The sequence below is a fragment of the Aethalodelphis obliquidens genome, unplaced genomic scaffold, assembly GCF_003676395.1.
Source record: "Aethalodelphis obliquidens isolate GAN/ISIS:26980383/991018 unplaced genomic scaffold, ASM367639v1 scaffold38, whole genome shotgun sequence".
In the NCBI taxonomy this organism is placed as follows: domain Eukaryota; kingdom Metazoa; phylum Chordata; class Mammalia; order Artiodactyla; family Delphinidae; genus Aethalodelphis; species Aethalodelphis obliquidens.
The window spans coordinates 5799459-5814833 of record NW_020837982.1 but is presented as its reverse complement, the minus strand read 5'-3'; the positions used below and the strand labels follow the sequence as shown (position 1 = coordinate 5814833).

Sequence of the window (15375 nt, the reverse complement as noted above, 5' to 3'; positions counted from 1 at the left end):
GTGCAGCAGAGTGCTAACCAGGCAGCGGGGGTTTCAGAAATTTCGAGAAACTAAAGCAACTGACTCACTGTGTCTTCAATTTCTAAATCACTCCCTCTCCACAAATAATTTTTGAGTCAGAAACACTGCTTTCCAAAAAGAACTTTTCTGCTAAAGACGTCTTTTAAGACACCACAAATGTGAAGTCAACACTTTCCCCTATTTACACGGATTACAAAGCATATCTGTTCAAGACGCACACAATCAAGATGAAATGTATAAAAGGAAAACTTCCTTTTGCCCATATTACTGCTCTCCCCTTCTGAGTTGTTCCCCAGAAGCTTCGGAAACAAGTTCTGAAAGCAAACCTTTCCTCCGTTCCAGGGAAGAGGGGAAACTGGGGCCTCTTGACCTAAAAACTCAATATTTTGGAACATCCATAATTCTCCCGAGTCCATGCCAGTCAAATGGAGTCTCTCTTTAGCAAACCACCGGCCAGCTGGGGCTGGACAGCAAGGCTCTCACCCCTAGGAGATGACAAGGACAGGACTCAAAAGCTCCCTGGAAAAAAAAAAGTCTCTCCTTCAGCTTGCATTACAAGCTGTTGGAAAACACAGATGGAGGAGATGACAGGAAAAGCAATTACTTCTTCTGGGCTTCCTTTCTGTCTGGATGCTAAGGAGACGGATACCAAATTCCATCACAGATTGAAATGCTATCTAAACATTCTTGAAATGTGGTCTTGCTCTCTGAAATATGGCCTGCCTTTGCTGCAGCAACCTGTAACCTATTAACATGTGAAGGTGGGGAGGGCCGACTTTCCTCCAGGCTAATTCTGGGCCTGCCTCTCCAATAACGCTCGTTTGTGACCACAGGTTAAAACATAAATAACTAAAAGATATATATATCTACACAGCATGACCCAACAGAAAGTGCTGATGAATCATTCACTTTATTTTCACATTCTTGGAATTGTAAATACCTGAAACTCTCTTAAGTATTTCAAGGTTTCTAGTGAGCCTTTCTAAATATAGGTGGAAACACACTAAACAGTAGTGTTATTATTTCAAATAGTAGTAAGCTGGGACTAGTCATAAACAAGTCAAGCTTTAAACATCTTTAAAAGAACACACACACTGGTCAAAATGATGTTTTATGGGAGAGGGCTTTCGTTTACTTACAAATAATAAATACTCTCCCACAGACCTAATATTCAATACAGTTGAATAAAATGTTATTGCAGGTGGCCTATGTGTTCTGAGAAATGCCAAGATGAGAGAGAGACAGCTTTTGCCTCAAGGACCTTATACACGAGCCAAAGGGACAAGATGTATTCACTGATAAGTCAGAGCAGATCACGAAAGCCAAGTCAAAAACACGGGCGCAGGACTGTGGGAGTTCGTGGACAGAGAGACTGTACATCTAACTGATGGATACTGGGATTGATTTTCTCATCTGTGAAATGAGAGGAGTGGACCAGATGAGTTCCAAGTCCCTTCGGGTTCTAAAACTCTGATTCCTTTGGTATATACTGTTGAGCCAAACAGAAAATTTCATAAAGGAAGTAGTGTTTGAACTGGGTATGATCTTGAAGTGAAGCTACTGGAAGAAAAAGAGGAGAGAGAGCATTTTAGGCAAAAAGAAGAACATAAGCACAGGTCCAGAAAGCAAAGGGCATGCTTGGGAGAGCACTAGGCTTCCAGCGTGGATGGGTCACAGCAGGAGACAAAACTGGAAAGGTAGATTGAGGCCTTCAATGCCATGCAAAGGAACTTGGATTGAAGTTGGTAGAGAGCCCACAGGGGTTTGTGGGCTGTGTAGATGACATGACCAGACGTATGTCGGAAAGTGAAAGAGCAGAATGAGGCTACAGTGTTGGCCGGCTACCCTGTTACTCTTTGTTACGTCTAAGGGCCCTGTTTACACAGGCCTCACCTGCCAGAGAGGTGACACTTCATGGGAGAGACCTAAATAAACAAAAACCAAAGCAATAAGGACTAAGAACCAAGCAAGGCCAGGAAATAGGATCAGTTGCGGGAAACTAAAATGTCTACACACAAATATTGACGATGACTACAAGGTAGACTACTTACAAACAGGCCAACGGAAGATGACAAGTAAGAGGAAAAAGAAAGTCACAAAATGTAGGAAAAATAGAGAAGCGGATAAAACTAAACATATAAGAGAAAAGGAAAAAGACTTATATAACACCTGTGAGCTACTAGAGGAAACCGGAATATGAGAGATCATAGGACTACACGCTACCCCCATAAAATCTGGGCAGCATAATGAACATTTAAAAAAATTGGCTATATACTAAATAATGTCAAAACAGGACAAATAACAGAATTGAGAGGCGCACACAGCCGACCTAACTGAATTACTGTTTAAGAGAGCAGGCCGGACACTCTAAGAGAAGACTAGACAGGGCACAATCAGCACTTCTGTTACGACAGCAATTCTGAAATAGGACGTCTAAGCAGAAGACTAGAATCCAGATGAAAAGGAAAAATGGTTAACAGATAACATCTGGCCCCCCAGTCACTGAAGAATACCTCTTCCCCGTACAATGCTTCTCCCCTGCATCCCCTTCCAACAGCCCTCCTTAGCTAGATCCAAAAAGAACTATAAAACTTTGAAATGAATCGACAGTTATCTGCTAGGCAACAAAACTAGGTATGAGGAATTATAGCTGTGTCAGGTTACTACTATCTCTCTCTCTTTCTTTTTTTTTTTTTTGCAATATATCAACTTTATTTCCATCTTGATTTCAAAAAAATTTTATTGAGGTAAAATACACATAACATAAAATTTACTATCTTAACCATTTTTTATTGTACAGTTTCATTGACCTGTTGTGCAACCATCACCACTATCTATCCCCATAATTCATCCTGTAAAACGGAAACTCGACATGTATTAAACACTAACTCCCCGTTCTCCCCCAGCCCCTGGCAACTACCATTATACATTCTGTCTTTATGATTTTCACTACTCTTAAGTACCTCATATAAGTGGAATCATCCACTATTTGTCTTTTTGTGACTGGCTTATTTCATTTAGCATAATGTCCTCAAGGTTCATCCATGCTATAGCAGATGCCAGAATTTCTTTCCTTTTTTTTTTAAAAAAAAATATTTATTTATTTATTTGGCTGTGTCAGGTCTTAGTTGCAGCACATGGGATCTTCATTGCTGCATGCAGGATCCTCAGTTGCGGCATGCGGGATCTTTAGCTGCGGCATGTGGGCTCTTAGTTGCAGCATGCGGGATCTAGTTCCCTGACCACGGATCAAACCTGGGCCCCCTGCATTGGGAGCTCAGAGTCTCAACCACTGGACCACCAGGGAAGTCCCCCCCCTTTTTTTTTTAGAATTTCTTTCCTTTTTAAGGCTGAATAATATTCCAATTATGTACAGACCATATTCTGCTTATCCATTCATCTGCCAATGGACACCTGGGTCGCTTCCATGTTTAAGCTATTGTGAATAATGCTGCTATGAACATGGGGGTAACAGGTATCTCTCCAGGACCCTGCTTCCAATTCTCTTGAGTATATACTCAGAAGTAGAACTGCTGGATCATATGATAATTCATTTTAATTTTTTGAGGAACCACTGTATTGTTTTACACAGCAACTCTACCATTTTACATTTCCACCAGCAGTGCACAAGCATTTCAATTTCTTCACCTTTGCCAACACCTGTTGTTTTCTGGTTTTTTGATAGTAGTCATCCTAATGGGTGTGAGGTTGTATCTCACTGTACATTTTTTTTAATAAATGCTGTGTTTTTTCCCAAGAGAAACACTTTATTTATTTATTAATTTTTGGCTTTGTTGGATCTTCGTTGCTGTGCGCAGGCTTTCTCTAGTCGCGGTAAGCGAGGGCTACTCTTCGTTGCGGTGCGTGGGCTTCTCCTTGCGGTGGCTTCTCTTGTTGTGGAGCACAGGCTCTAGACACCTGGGCTTCAGCAGTTGTGGCTCGCGGGCTCTAGAGCACAGGCTCAGTAGTTGTGGCGCATGGGCTTAGTTGCTCCGCGGCATGTGGGATCTTCCCAGACCAGGGCTCGAACCTGTGTCCCCTGTATTGGCAGGCGGATTCTTTTTCTTTTTTCTTTTATTTATTTTTTACATCTTTATTAGAGTATAATTGCTTTACAATGGTGTGTTAGTTTCTGCTTTATAACAAAGTGAATCAGTTACACATATACATATGTTCCCATATCTCTTCCCTCTTGCATCTCCCTCCCTCCCACCCTCCCTATCCCACCCCTCTAGGTGGTCACAAAGCACCGAGCTGATCTCCCTGTGCTATGCAGCTGCTTCCCACTAGCTATCTATTTTACGTTTGGTAGTGTATATATGTCACATGCCACTCTCTCACTTCATCCCAGCTTACCCTTCCCCCTCCTCATATCCTCAAGTCCATTCTCTAGTAGGTCTGGCAGGCGGATTCTTAACCACTGTACCACCAGGGAAGTCCCACTCTCACTGTACTTTTTTTTTTTTTTTTTTTTTTTTGGCGGTACGCGGGTCTCTCACTGTTGTGGCCTCTCCCATAGTGGAGCACAGGCTCCGGACGCACAGGCTCAGTGGCCATGGCTCACGGGCCCAGCCGCTCCACGGCATGTGGGATCTTCCCGGACTGGGGCATGAACCTGCATCCCCTGCATCGGCAGGCGGACTCTCAACCACTGTGCCACCAGGGAAGCCCTCACTGTACTTTTGATTTGCATTTTCCTAATGATTAGTGATACTGAGCATCTTTTCGTGGGCTCATTGGCCATTCATATTATCTTCTTTGGAGAAATGTCTATTCAAGTCCTTTGCCCAGTTTTTAATCAGGTTGTTTGCTTTTTTGTTGTTGAATATTAGGAGTTCTCTAAATATTCTGGATATTAATCCCTCATCAGATATATGATTGGCAAATATTCTCTCCCATTCTATAGGTTGACTTTTTACTCTGTTGATAATGTCTTTTGACACACAGGTTACTGCTATCTTTTGCAGCAACAAAAGTAATATGAGGGACTTCCCTGGTGGTCCAGTAGGTAACACTCGTGCTCCCAGTGCAGGGGGCCCGGGTTCAATCCCTGGTCAGGGAATGAGATCCGCATGCGTACCACAACTAAGAGTTTGCATGCCACAACTAAGACCCAGAGCAGCCTAAATAAATAAATATTTTTTTAAAAAAACTAATATCAAAATCCCAACAACTTAGCAGATAGATAAATGCAGCAACCTTGTTGGGCCACAGTACACAAAATAAAGGAGGGCTCAGAGACGTCCGACATTAAGGAGAAAGCCAAGGAAACTTCAGTTTTCTCATTTCAGCGCGCATTTAACCCTGGACCTGGGTGAGCTGTGCTACAATATATACTTCTGGTCCAAGGGACGCTGAGTGACAGCTCACGGCTGGTCTGGGCAGCCTCCCCCTGCTACTAGTGGGACAAGTCATGCAAGTTTCCTGCTGTGTATGGGGCAGATCAGTTAAGGAAGTACTCTGTAAGCAGGCAGATCAATATTTTGGTCACTTGGTTGTGGGGTCTTGAAGAAATCGGGATATATTTAATACGAAGGAATAAGTTACTTACTTGCCGGCCATCCTGCCCCACATTTGTTTGACCTCTTACAACAGTTCGAATGCTGTCATCCAGTCTCCTAGCAAAAAAAGTTAAAGGATACAAATCATTAAAATATCTCGATTCCTTCAAGACGAAAAGACAACTCTCAAAACGGGAGAAAATATTTGCAAACGAATCAATGAACAAAGGATTAATCTTCAAAATATATAAACAGCTCATGCAGCTCAATATTAAAAAAACAAACAATCCAATCCAAAAATGGGCTGAAGACCTAAATAGACGTTTCTCCAAAGAAGACATACAGATGGCCAAGAAGCACATGAAAAGCTGCTAGACATCAGTAATTATTAGAGAAATGCAAATCAAAACTACAACGAGGTATCACCTCACACCAGTTAGAATGGGCATCGTCAGAAAATCTACAAACAAATGCTGGAGAGGGTGTGGAGAAAAGGGAACCCTCTTGCACTGCTGGTGGGAAGGTAAATTGATACAGCCACTATGGAGAGCAGTATGGAGGTTCCTTAAAAAACTAAAAATAGAATTACCATATGACCCAGCAATCCCACTACTGGGCATATACCCTGAGAAAACCATAATTCAAAAAGACACATGCACCCCAATGTTCACTGCAGCACTATTTACAATAGCCAGGTCATGGAAGCAACCTAAATGCCCATCGACAGACGAATGGATAAAGAAGATGTGGTACATATATACAACGGAATATTACTCAGCCATAAAAAGGAACGAAATTGGGTCAATTGTAGAGACGTGGATGGATCTAGAGACTGTCATACAGAGTGAAGTAAGTCAGAAAGAGAAAAACAAATATCGTATATTAACGCATATATGTGGAACCTAGAAAAATGGTACAGATGAACCAGTTTGCAGGGCAGAAATTGAGACACAGATATAGAGAACAAACATATGGACACCAAGTGGGGAAAGCGGCGGGGGTGGTGGTGTGATGAATTGGGAGATTGGGATTGACATGTATACACTGATGTGTATAAAATGGATGACTAATAAGAACCTGCTGTATTAAAAAAATAAATAAAATTCAAAAATTAAAAAAAAAAAAATCTCGATTCCAGGTTGACCAAAAGAAAAAAAGCTGGGATTCCCTGGTGGCACAGTGGTTAAGAATCCGCCTGCCAATGCAGGGGACATGGATTTCATCCCTGGTCCGGGAAGATCCCACATGCCGCGGAGCAACTAAGCCCATGCACCACAATTAGTGAGCCTGTGCTCTAGAGCCCACGAGCCACAACTACTGAGCCCGCGTGCCACAACTAATGAAGCCCGCGCACCTAGAGCCCGTGCTCTGCAACAAGAGAAGCCACAGCAATGAGAAGCCCGCGCACCACAACAAAGAGTAGCTCCCGCTCGCTGCAACTAGAGAAAGCCCGTGTGCAGCAATGAAGACCCAACTCAGCCAAAACTAAATTAATTAATTTTTTTAAAAGTTAGTAACATATCCATCAATGTTTGCAGATTGCAGCTACTTATTCAGAAGAAAAAACAAAGATGTCTGATGATAGGAGGAAGAGTGAGGCCTTGGACCTCAGTGAGGGAGCAGCAACAGTAGTGTAGAAGCCAAGCCCTGCACAGACTGATGAGTCGCCTTTGTTATTTTTTAAAAGGCTATTTTCACTTAATGTTCAGAGCCATTCAAAAGGACCAATGTAACTTTTAGTATTTGTCATGGAGTAAACCAGAAATGACAAAGTTGCTGAAACTTTATGGGAACAAGCCAGAGAATTCAAAGTAGCCCACACAAAATCCTTCCTCAGTAACATCCTAGGAACCTTAAAAGGGATGAGGAGCAGGTGCTATATGAAATCCATGCCTCGCCACCTGGGCCCTGATCTGCAGGAGGTGGATCTGTGGCCCCCACTTCCTCTTTCTCCTGCAGCTTAACAGGGGCCATTTAATGGCATCTCAACCAGAGAATTTTATGTCAGTTTATGTCATTTATATCATTTTTCATTTGAAGAACTGTTAAAGGTGTGGTGAGAGAAAGCTGAAAATAACTGGCTTGCAAGTGATTTTCATTTTTGTTGTTGTTTTGGGATTTTTTTGGCCGCGCTGTGCCGCGCAGCATGTGGAATCTTAGTTCCCCAACTAAGGATCGAACCCGTGCCCCCTGCATTGGAAGCATGGAGTCTTTTTTTTTTTAACATCTTTATTGGAGTATAATTGCTTTACAATGGTGTGTTAGTTTCTGCTGTATAACAAAGTGAATCAGCTATACATATACATATGTTCCCATATCTCCTCCCTCTTGGATCTCCCTCCCACCCTCCCTATCCCACCCCTCTAGGTGGTCACAAAGCACAGAGCTGATCTCCCTGTGCTATGCGGCTGCTTCCCACTAGCTATCTGTTTTACATTTGGTGGTATATATAAGTCCATGCCACTCTCTCACTTTGTCCCAGCTTATCCTTCCCCGTCCCCATGTCCTCAAGTCCATTCTCTACGTCTGCGTCTTTATTCCTGTCCTGCCCCAGGTTCTTCAGAACCATTTTTTTTTTTAGATTCCATATATATGTGTTAGCATACGGTATTTGTTTTTCTCTTTCTGACTTACTTCACTCTGTATGACAGACCCTAGGTCCAACCACCTCACTACAAATAACTCAATTTCGTTTCTTTTTATGGCTGAGTAATATTCCATTGTATATACGTGCCACATCTTCTTTATCCACATTCATCTGTTGATGGACACTTAGGTTGGGAAGCACGGAGTCTTAACCACTGGACAGCGAGGGAAGCCCCTCGCAAGTGATTTTTGGATCATGGGGGAATTTTCATTTTCCGTGCAAACCCTATAAAACTTAGCGGTCTCTACTACCGCTGTTACAGCTAAAGTCCACCGAAACAATCAACAGGCTTCTTTGTATTTATTTATTTTTGGCTGCACAGGGTCTTCATTGCTGTGCGCAGGCTTTCTCTAGTTGCGGCGAGCAGGGGCTACTCTCCGTTGTGGTGCGTGGGCTTCTCAGTGTGGTGGCTTCTCTCGTTGCGGAACACAGGCTCTAGGCACACAGGCTTCAGTAGTTGTGGCGCACGGGCTTCAGTAGTTGTTGCACATGGGCTCAGTAGTTGTGGCGCACGGGCTTAGTTGCTCTGCAGCATGTGGGATCTTCCCGGACCAGGGCTCAAACCTGTGTCCCCTGCATTGGCAGGCAGATTCTTAACCACTGCGCCAACAGGGAAGTCCCTTCTTTGTACTTTTTAAGGCACCCAACTGAACACAACATTAATGGCAGAGGTCTTCACCTAAAAACCCAAAGGTTGTCAGGGAAAAAAAAATCATCTCCTGGATTCAAAATGAAGGCTTCTCCTCATCACAAGTTAAAAAACAACAGCAACAAAAAAACTATATTTAAAGTAATAACATCAACCATTACAATAATAATTACAACAAACAAACTTTGAGTATCTACCATGTGTCAAAACTGGAAATTCAGACATGGATAAACCAGAATAAGGCTATTTGGCAGAAAGGACATCTGATGACCACCCTAGACATCCTAGATTAATCACAATGTTTAGTCCTGGGACACCACCCACACCAACCAGCAGATCTGACCACATTGTTAGCTGATACATGGCCAAGGGATATATAAGCCCAGCTTCATATCTAAGCCTCGGGAATACAAAAAAAAAAAAAGGGTAAATCTGCTAGGGAAATAAAGCCACTAAAAATGTAGCATAAAAGCTTTTGTCTCCTTTTATAATCAACTGTTTTGAACAGCCTGTTACAGATTCCTTCCTTTTTTTAAAATAAATAATTGAAGACTGATCAAAGAATCAAGTTCTTTGCCACAAGGCTCATATGGAAACCCAGAAAAAAATACTATTTTTAAAAAGATTACCATCTACAGCAAACTTGAGATTTTAGTGTTCTTACAGATAAGTGTGATCCAGAATGTGATTAATTAAATGAACAGCATACTTCCATTAATTATTAATAATCACACGGTGTTACTTACCTTATTTTCAGTCTAATTTTGTTCACAACTTCATCGATGTTTGCCAGAGACTACAATAAAGAAGGAAAGGTGCCAGCTGTTATTTCACTTCCTGGAATTCCTCTTTCCAGAGAAATGATGAACTATAATGGCTATTTATGACATCTCAAAGAAACTAATCATACGGTATGATACAATTTTCACTTAAAAAATATATATATATAGGGAATTCCCTGGCGGTCCAGTGGTTAGGACTCCACGCTTCCACAGCAGGGGCATGGGTTCAATCCCTGGTCGGGGAACTAAGATCCCGCAAGCCTTGCAATGCAGCCGGGGTGGGAGGGCGGAGGAAGTATAGCGGTAGTTGGCAACAACTGCAAAATTCAGCCTGGAATCTATTTTTCATAAATAAAGTTTATTGGAAAACAGCCATGTCCATTCGTTTACATATTATCGACAGCTGCCTTTGAGCTACAAAGACAGAATTGAGTAGCTGCAACAGAGACTGAATAATCCATAAAGCCTAAAATTGCTATCTAGACCTTTACAGGAAATTTCCTGACCCCTGGTATATAGGATCGTGACAAACTCGTACAACAAAATCCTCATAGCAACAAAAATGAATGAATGATTACAACAGACAACAACATGGATGAATCTTACTAACATGATGTTGCGTGCGCACACACACACATATACACAAACCACACACAAGAGCATATACTGTATGATTGCATTTATAGTATTTCAAAAGTGAGTGAAACTATTCTCCTGCATTAGAAGTCAGGATAATGGTTAACTCTGGGGGAGGTAGTGACTGGGAGAGGCAAGAAGGGGCTACTTTATTAACGTTTTATTTCTTGGTCTGGGTGGTGGTTACCCGGCTTTACTCATTTGGTGAAAATTCATCAAGTTGTACATTTAGGATCTGTATACTCCTCCACATTATGTTAAACGTCAATAAATAAATACCTCTGTTTTTTTCTATGTGTCTAGGTCCATTAGAAAAAAGCCTGGAAGGATAAACACTATTACTTTGAGTCTATATTAGTAGCTGTAACCTATGAAATCAGTAGCAGTAGTTGTAATCTATGAAGAAGAGGGATTTTAAGTTTTCTTCTTTTTGCCTATGAGTATTTTCTAACTGCTCTATATTGACAATGCACTGCTATTGCAATTATAATACAGTTATTTCTATTTTTAAGACAATGACAATAAAAACAAATGGACTAGTACCAATTTAGTGAGCTGAAAACATGAGGAAAGGGTGCCCCCTAATGGAATAGAGATGGTACAATTTTATAGCACCATTTTAACTGAAGTTTTCAAAATATAATTTTGTAAGTCCTCTTCCCCTCTCTCCCGATAGATATTTTACCTCAGAAGGAATTGGGGGTGATGCAGGAATTGTGCTTATAAATTGCTAGCGGCAACCTGTGCTGGCAGGAAGAGGCAGGAGCCTTCCAGGCACAGGTCTGATAAGAGAACCAGGTCACACATAAAACAAGATGAAATCTTGCCATTTACGACAAGATGGATGGACCTTGAGGGTATCAAGTGAAATAAATCAGACGGAGAAGCACAAATACTGTATGATTTCACTCATATGTGAAATATAGAAAACAAATAAACAAACAAATAAACAAAATAAATGAACAAGGGCTTCCCTGGTGGTGCAGTGGTTAAGAATCCACCTGCCAATGCAGGGGACACGGGTTCGAGCCCTGGTCTGGGAAGATCCCACACGCCACGGAGCAACTAAGCCCCTGTGCCACAGCTACAATGCAACTACTGCAATGTCCATGAGGTATATAGATGGATTTTGCCCAAGATTTAGCAAGAGTTGAAAGAAATTATAAATCATGCCCTTACTTTCTATTACGTTTTAATTAAGATCCATGAGAATCTGGGTTGGAAAATGGTATAAATCTGGGGTTGGGGAAATAAAGGTACCCCTGTGTCATAAATTTCCTGAATTACCTGAGAAACTTCACTATACATCACCATGGATGTCGGGACATAATTAGACAAGACATATAACTGAATCTGTGGAACAACAAATGTCTTATGCTACCTTCAGAAGTTTAAAAACAAAAACTTATCAGGAAGAAGGGAGAACCTGGTGGTTCCCTATATACATAATTATCAAATCTAACAATTTGTTGTGGTGAGTTAGCTGTCTTGATAGGCTGGGGTAAATTAAATCTTTTCGTGGCTAAAACTGCTATCTTTATACCATTGCTTCCAAATTTCTATCTCCAGCTAATTCCTAGAATTCATATTTCATAGAAAATGATGAGCTCTTAGGAATCCCCTGGCGGTCCAGTGGTTAGGACTTGGCGCTTTCACTGCCAAGGGCCCCCGTTCAATCCCTGGCCGGGGATTAAGATTCTGCAAGCTGTACATGGTGCAGCCAAAAAAGAAAAAGATGAGTTCTAAAGGCTATCTGTGAAATCTCAGAAAAGACAATCACACAGTATGATACCATTTTTTCCAAATTTCTTTTAAAAATCAGCATGTCCATCAGAAAAAGTTTGGAAGGATATATGCCAAAATATTAACGGTTATGGTAATGATGGGCTCCAGACTCAAATATCCAACTATGTATTTCTACCTGGATGGCCCAAACATGTTCAAAACTGAGCTCACCTTTACACCCTAATTCTACCTTCCTTACCACTAAAACTGGCTCTTCCTCCTTACTCCCAGTACAGGATAAAGGGGCCAACACCACCCACAGTCTGCTGGGCTAGAAATCAAAGTTCTGAAATTTACATCTTGAAATAGGAGTAAAAGTAGCTTTCTAACTCCAGGCTTATCCCGCCTACCTCATTCCCATTTTTCCCCTATTACATTAGAAAAATCCTGTCTACTTCCCAATTTACTACAGAAAATTGGGGGTTGGGGGGCAACAGGACAGATGCTTTCAACCTAAGGGTACGATTTCTAATAATATGCTCACTATACAGAGAATTCCACACTAACACAACAACAGTATTTGGTATTAGCTAACCCTCCCCCCCCCCCAAAAAAAAGCTGGTTACAACGGAGTCTAACTTGAATTTAACTCTCACTTGCTTATCAAGGTCCCTTAGATTATGTAGTATAACACATAATACATCATTAATATTCAGGATGAGCCAGAAGCCACTGCAAGAAGAAAACTCTATACTTACTTGCTCTGTTGGGAACAGGGTGTTGATATACTCCACAGCATTGAAATCTGCTCGATCTAGAGGATCCTGGCTTGGAAATACCTACATAAAGATAGAGAATTAAAAATCACCTATCTTTCTGCCTTGCTTTATGTATTATTTCTTTCCTCCCTATTGGTTGGTAAGTTTTTGGAAGGCAAAGACCATAGCTTTTTTTCATTTTACGAGGCTTAACAACAACAGACGCGCAATAAAATATCTAGTAACGTAAATCTGTAATTTTCACCAACATCTGTAATTTTAACATCTTAGTAAAACTAACAGAATGTGCAACAGTGAAAAGTTCCAGATATCCACGAAATCCCAAGGACAAGGTAAAATAAGTGGGCATTGTACACTATCAGATTAAGCCAGCGGATGACATGGTTGTATTAAGGGACTCTTGATAACAGACTTATTATACACCATGTCTCAGTGATGTCTCAGCAGTAGAATTCACTATGCATCAAAGCGATTATTATACTCAGCGTCAGGAAGTGGAGAGCTGACATTTAGGAACTGTCCATCTCTTTTACAGAAGAAAGCAAGCCGCCTTCTGAGAAATATAGCTAACTCCCTTCAGATGTTGCAATTTGAAGAACATGTATCAAGGTGGGTTGCAAAGCAGTTAAGTGATCCCCTGGGTACTAGATTTCACCAGCTCAAGGCAGTTATTCTGGGAAGCAAATTCTTTTTTGAGGTCTGCTTATTGGAGAAACCTGTGCTAGAATTCAATCTTACTAAGAAATAGGAAAAACTGTGCTCTTCTAAAACCCTTGTCAAACGATAACTGACTGCATTATTTGTTTCTTCTATTGGAGCCCACTAGGTCCAAAGGGAATGAAATGTATGTCTCTGGGAATTCCCTGGCAGTCTAGTGGTTAGGACTCGTGCTCTCACTGCGGGCAGCCCAGGTTCAATCCCTGGTAGGGGAACTAAGATCCCACAAGCCCTGAGGCAAGGCCAAACAAACAAACAAACAAAAAACAAACGAAAAAAGAAACGTGTGTCTCTTTCTGGCAGATGGAGGTGGGTGGAAAGCAGTGTGACTTGAACACCAAAACCTTTGCCTAATGGCCTGGCATCCTCAGGATCTGCCAAATGTGCCGTGAATGAGTAATCCAACCACTCCAAGGAAAACACATCTAAAAATCTATAAATGGGACAATACAAACAAATAACTTAGTACACTGGCAGACCCATAGTAAGTATTAATGGTCAATAAATATTAACTATCAGTAATAGAAGTAGTAATGTTTTACTTCAAAAAACTTCCCAGTGGTCATTAAGTATGGCTCACCCCTCCTTTTCCTAAATCCCCGACACCAACTTCTTTAAGGGAGATTTTTCTCCCTTTATCAGGAGCGATACCCTGTACAAGGGTCTAAATTGCTATTTCTAATATCATCACTCTTAAAAACTCCATACACTTGAAAAGAGAATTTACTCACCTAAAGAATTCCTGCAGGGAAGAGAAGCCACCTGGGAATATTCTTCAACCTAACCCAAATTAATCAACAGCAGGAATTCTCAACTAAGTACGGTAAAGGGTTTTTCGTTTTTTGCTTTTAACCTTTGCCCCTCTGCTTTGCGATATGCTTCAAAAATAGAGGTTACGTCCTCCCCTCAATTCCGAGTCACTCACAAGGGGCTAGATGGAGAATCCGGAACACTGCGACACCAGCCTGATAAATGAATGAACAGCCCCGCAACCCCCAAAACCTGAGGTTGCTACCTATGAGGTCCCTTTTTCTAGGTGCATCCTTTCAGGAGACACAGCTCCTTTGCCCAAACCCACCAGGACGCCCCACCCTCCAAAGACAATCAAGGCCTAGAAAAGATTCTCTCTCTCCTCTAGATTCAGAAACCCCTTCCCACCACCACCTCCCACCAAAACCTTTCCTTGTCCTTCTGCGCCTAGCTCCCACGTCTCCCACGAAGACCGCTTCCCCGGCGTCCCACCCCAGGTCCCACCCCCAGAGCTGCCCCAGCCTCCGCACTCTCCTCCCGTCGAGGGGCGGAACACTCACCTGCTCGATGGCGAGCTGCACGTCGGGCGTGAGCTGCAGCACGGCTTCCAGCTCCTCCACGAACTCCAGTTCCTCCTCCTCCATCATCCTGCCGCCCAGCTCCCTCCCGGCGCCCACCCCTACCCCGAGCCGCACGTCCTGCAGCCACCCACGTCCCAGAACAGCAACCCTCCAGCGGCAGCGCTCCAGCCAGCCTGGGCTCTGTCACCCAGTCGGGCACTTCCGGGAAGCCAGGCACTTCCGGGATCCGGGGCATTCTGGGATAGCGGAGGACTGACCTCTGGTCCCAAGGAGGAGGTGTTCCTGTCACCTCCCGGAGTCTCCCTGGGCAACCCTGTAGTCCGGCGGCCCCCACCTGCCCTCACCCCTCCTTAAGATGGTGGGGACCCGCTTCACCTCGCCGAAGGCGCCCTCCCCACTTGGGCCCTGGCGCTGGGGAGGACCCGGCCGCTCCGGCAGGACCCCCCAGTGAGGGTGCGCCCCAACACCGTCGCGATCGAATGACAGCAACTCTCACGGGCCGCGAGGCCGGCGATCCTTCTCAGGGGCCCCTTGCTCAGTGGCAGTAGGTGTCCCCCCAGCCATCGGGGGAGAAATGACCCCAGCTG

At 42.8% G+C, this 15375-nt stretch overlaps 1 protein-coding gene across 2 annotated transcripts in view; it reads right to left on the bottom strand.

Moving 5' to 3' along the window:
• The window catches only part of VPS53 (VPS53 subunit of GARP complex), a 125299-nt gene extending 110259 nt beyond the window's left edge, over positions 1–15040 (bottom strand). For both annotated transcript variants that reach the window (XM_027130558.1, XM_027130559.1), the window contains exons 1-4: positions 14768–15040; positions 12720–12800; positions 9565–9614; positions 5573–5639 (exon numbers count right to left, since the gene is read on the bottom strand). In XM_027130558.1, coding sequence (XP_026986359.1) covers positions 5573–5639; positions 9565–9614; positions 12720–12800; positions 14768–14854 — 285 coding nt within the window. In that variant the 5' untranslated portion in view covers positions 14855–15040. The remainder of the gene's footprint in view (positions 1–5572; positions 5640–9564; positions 9615–12719; positions 12801–14767) is intronic.
• Between the last annotated feature and the right edge of the window lie 335 nt (positions 15041–15375).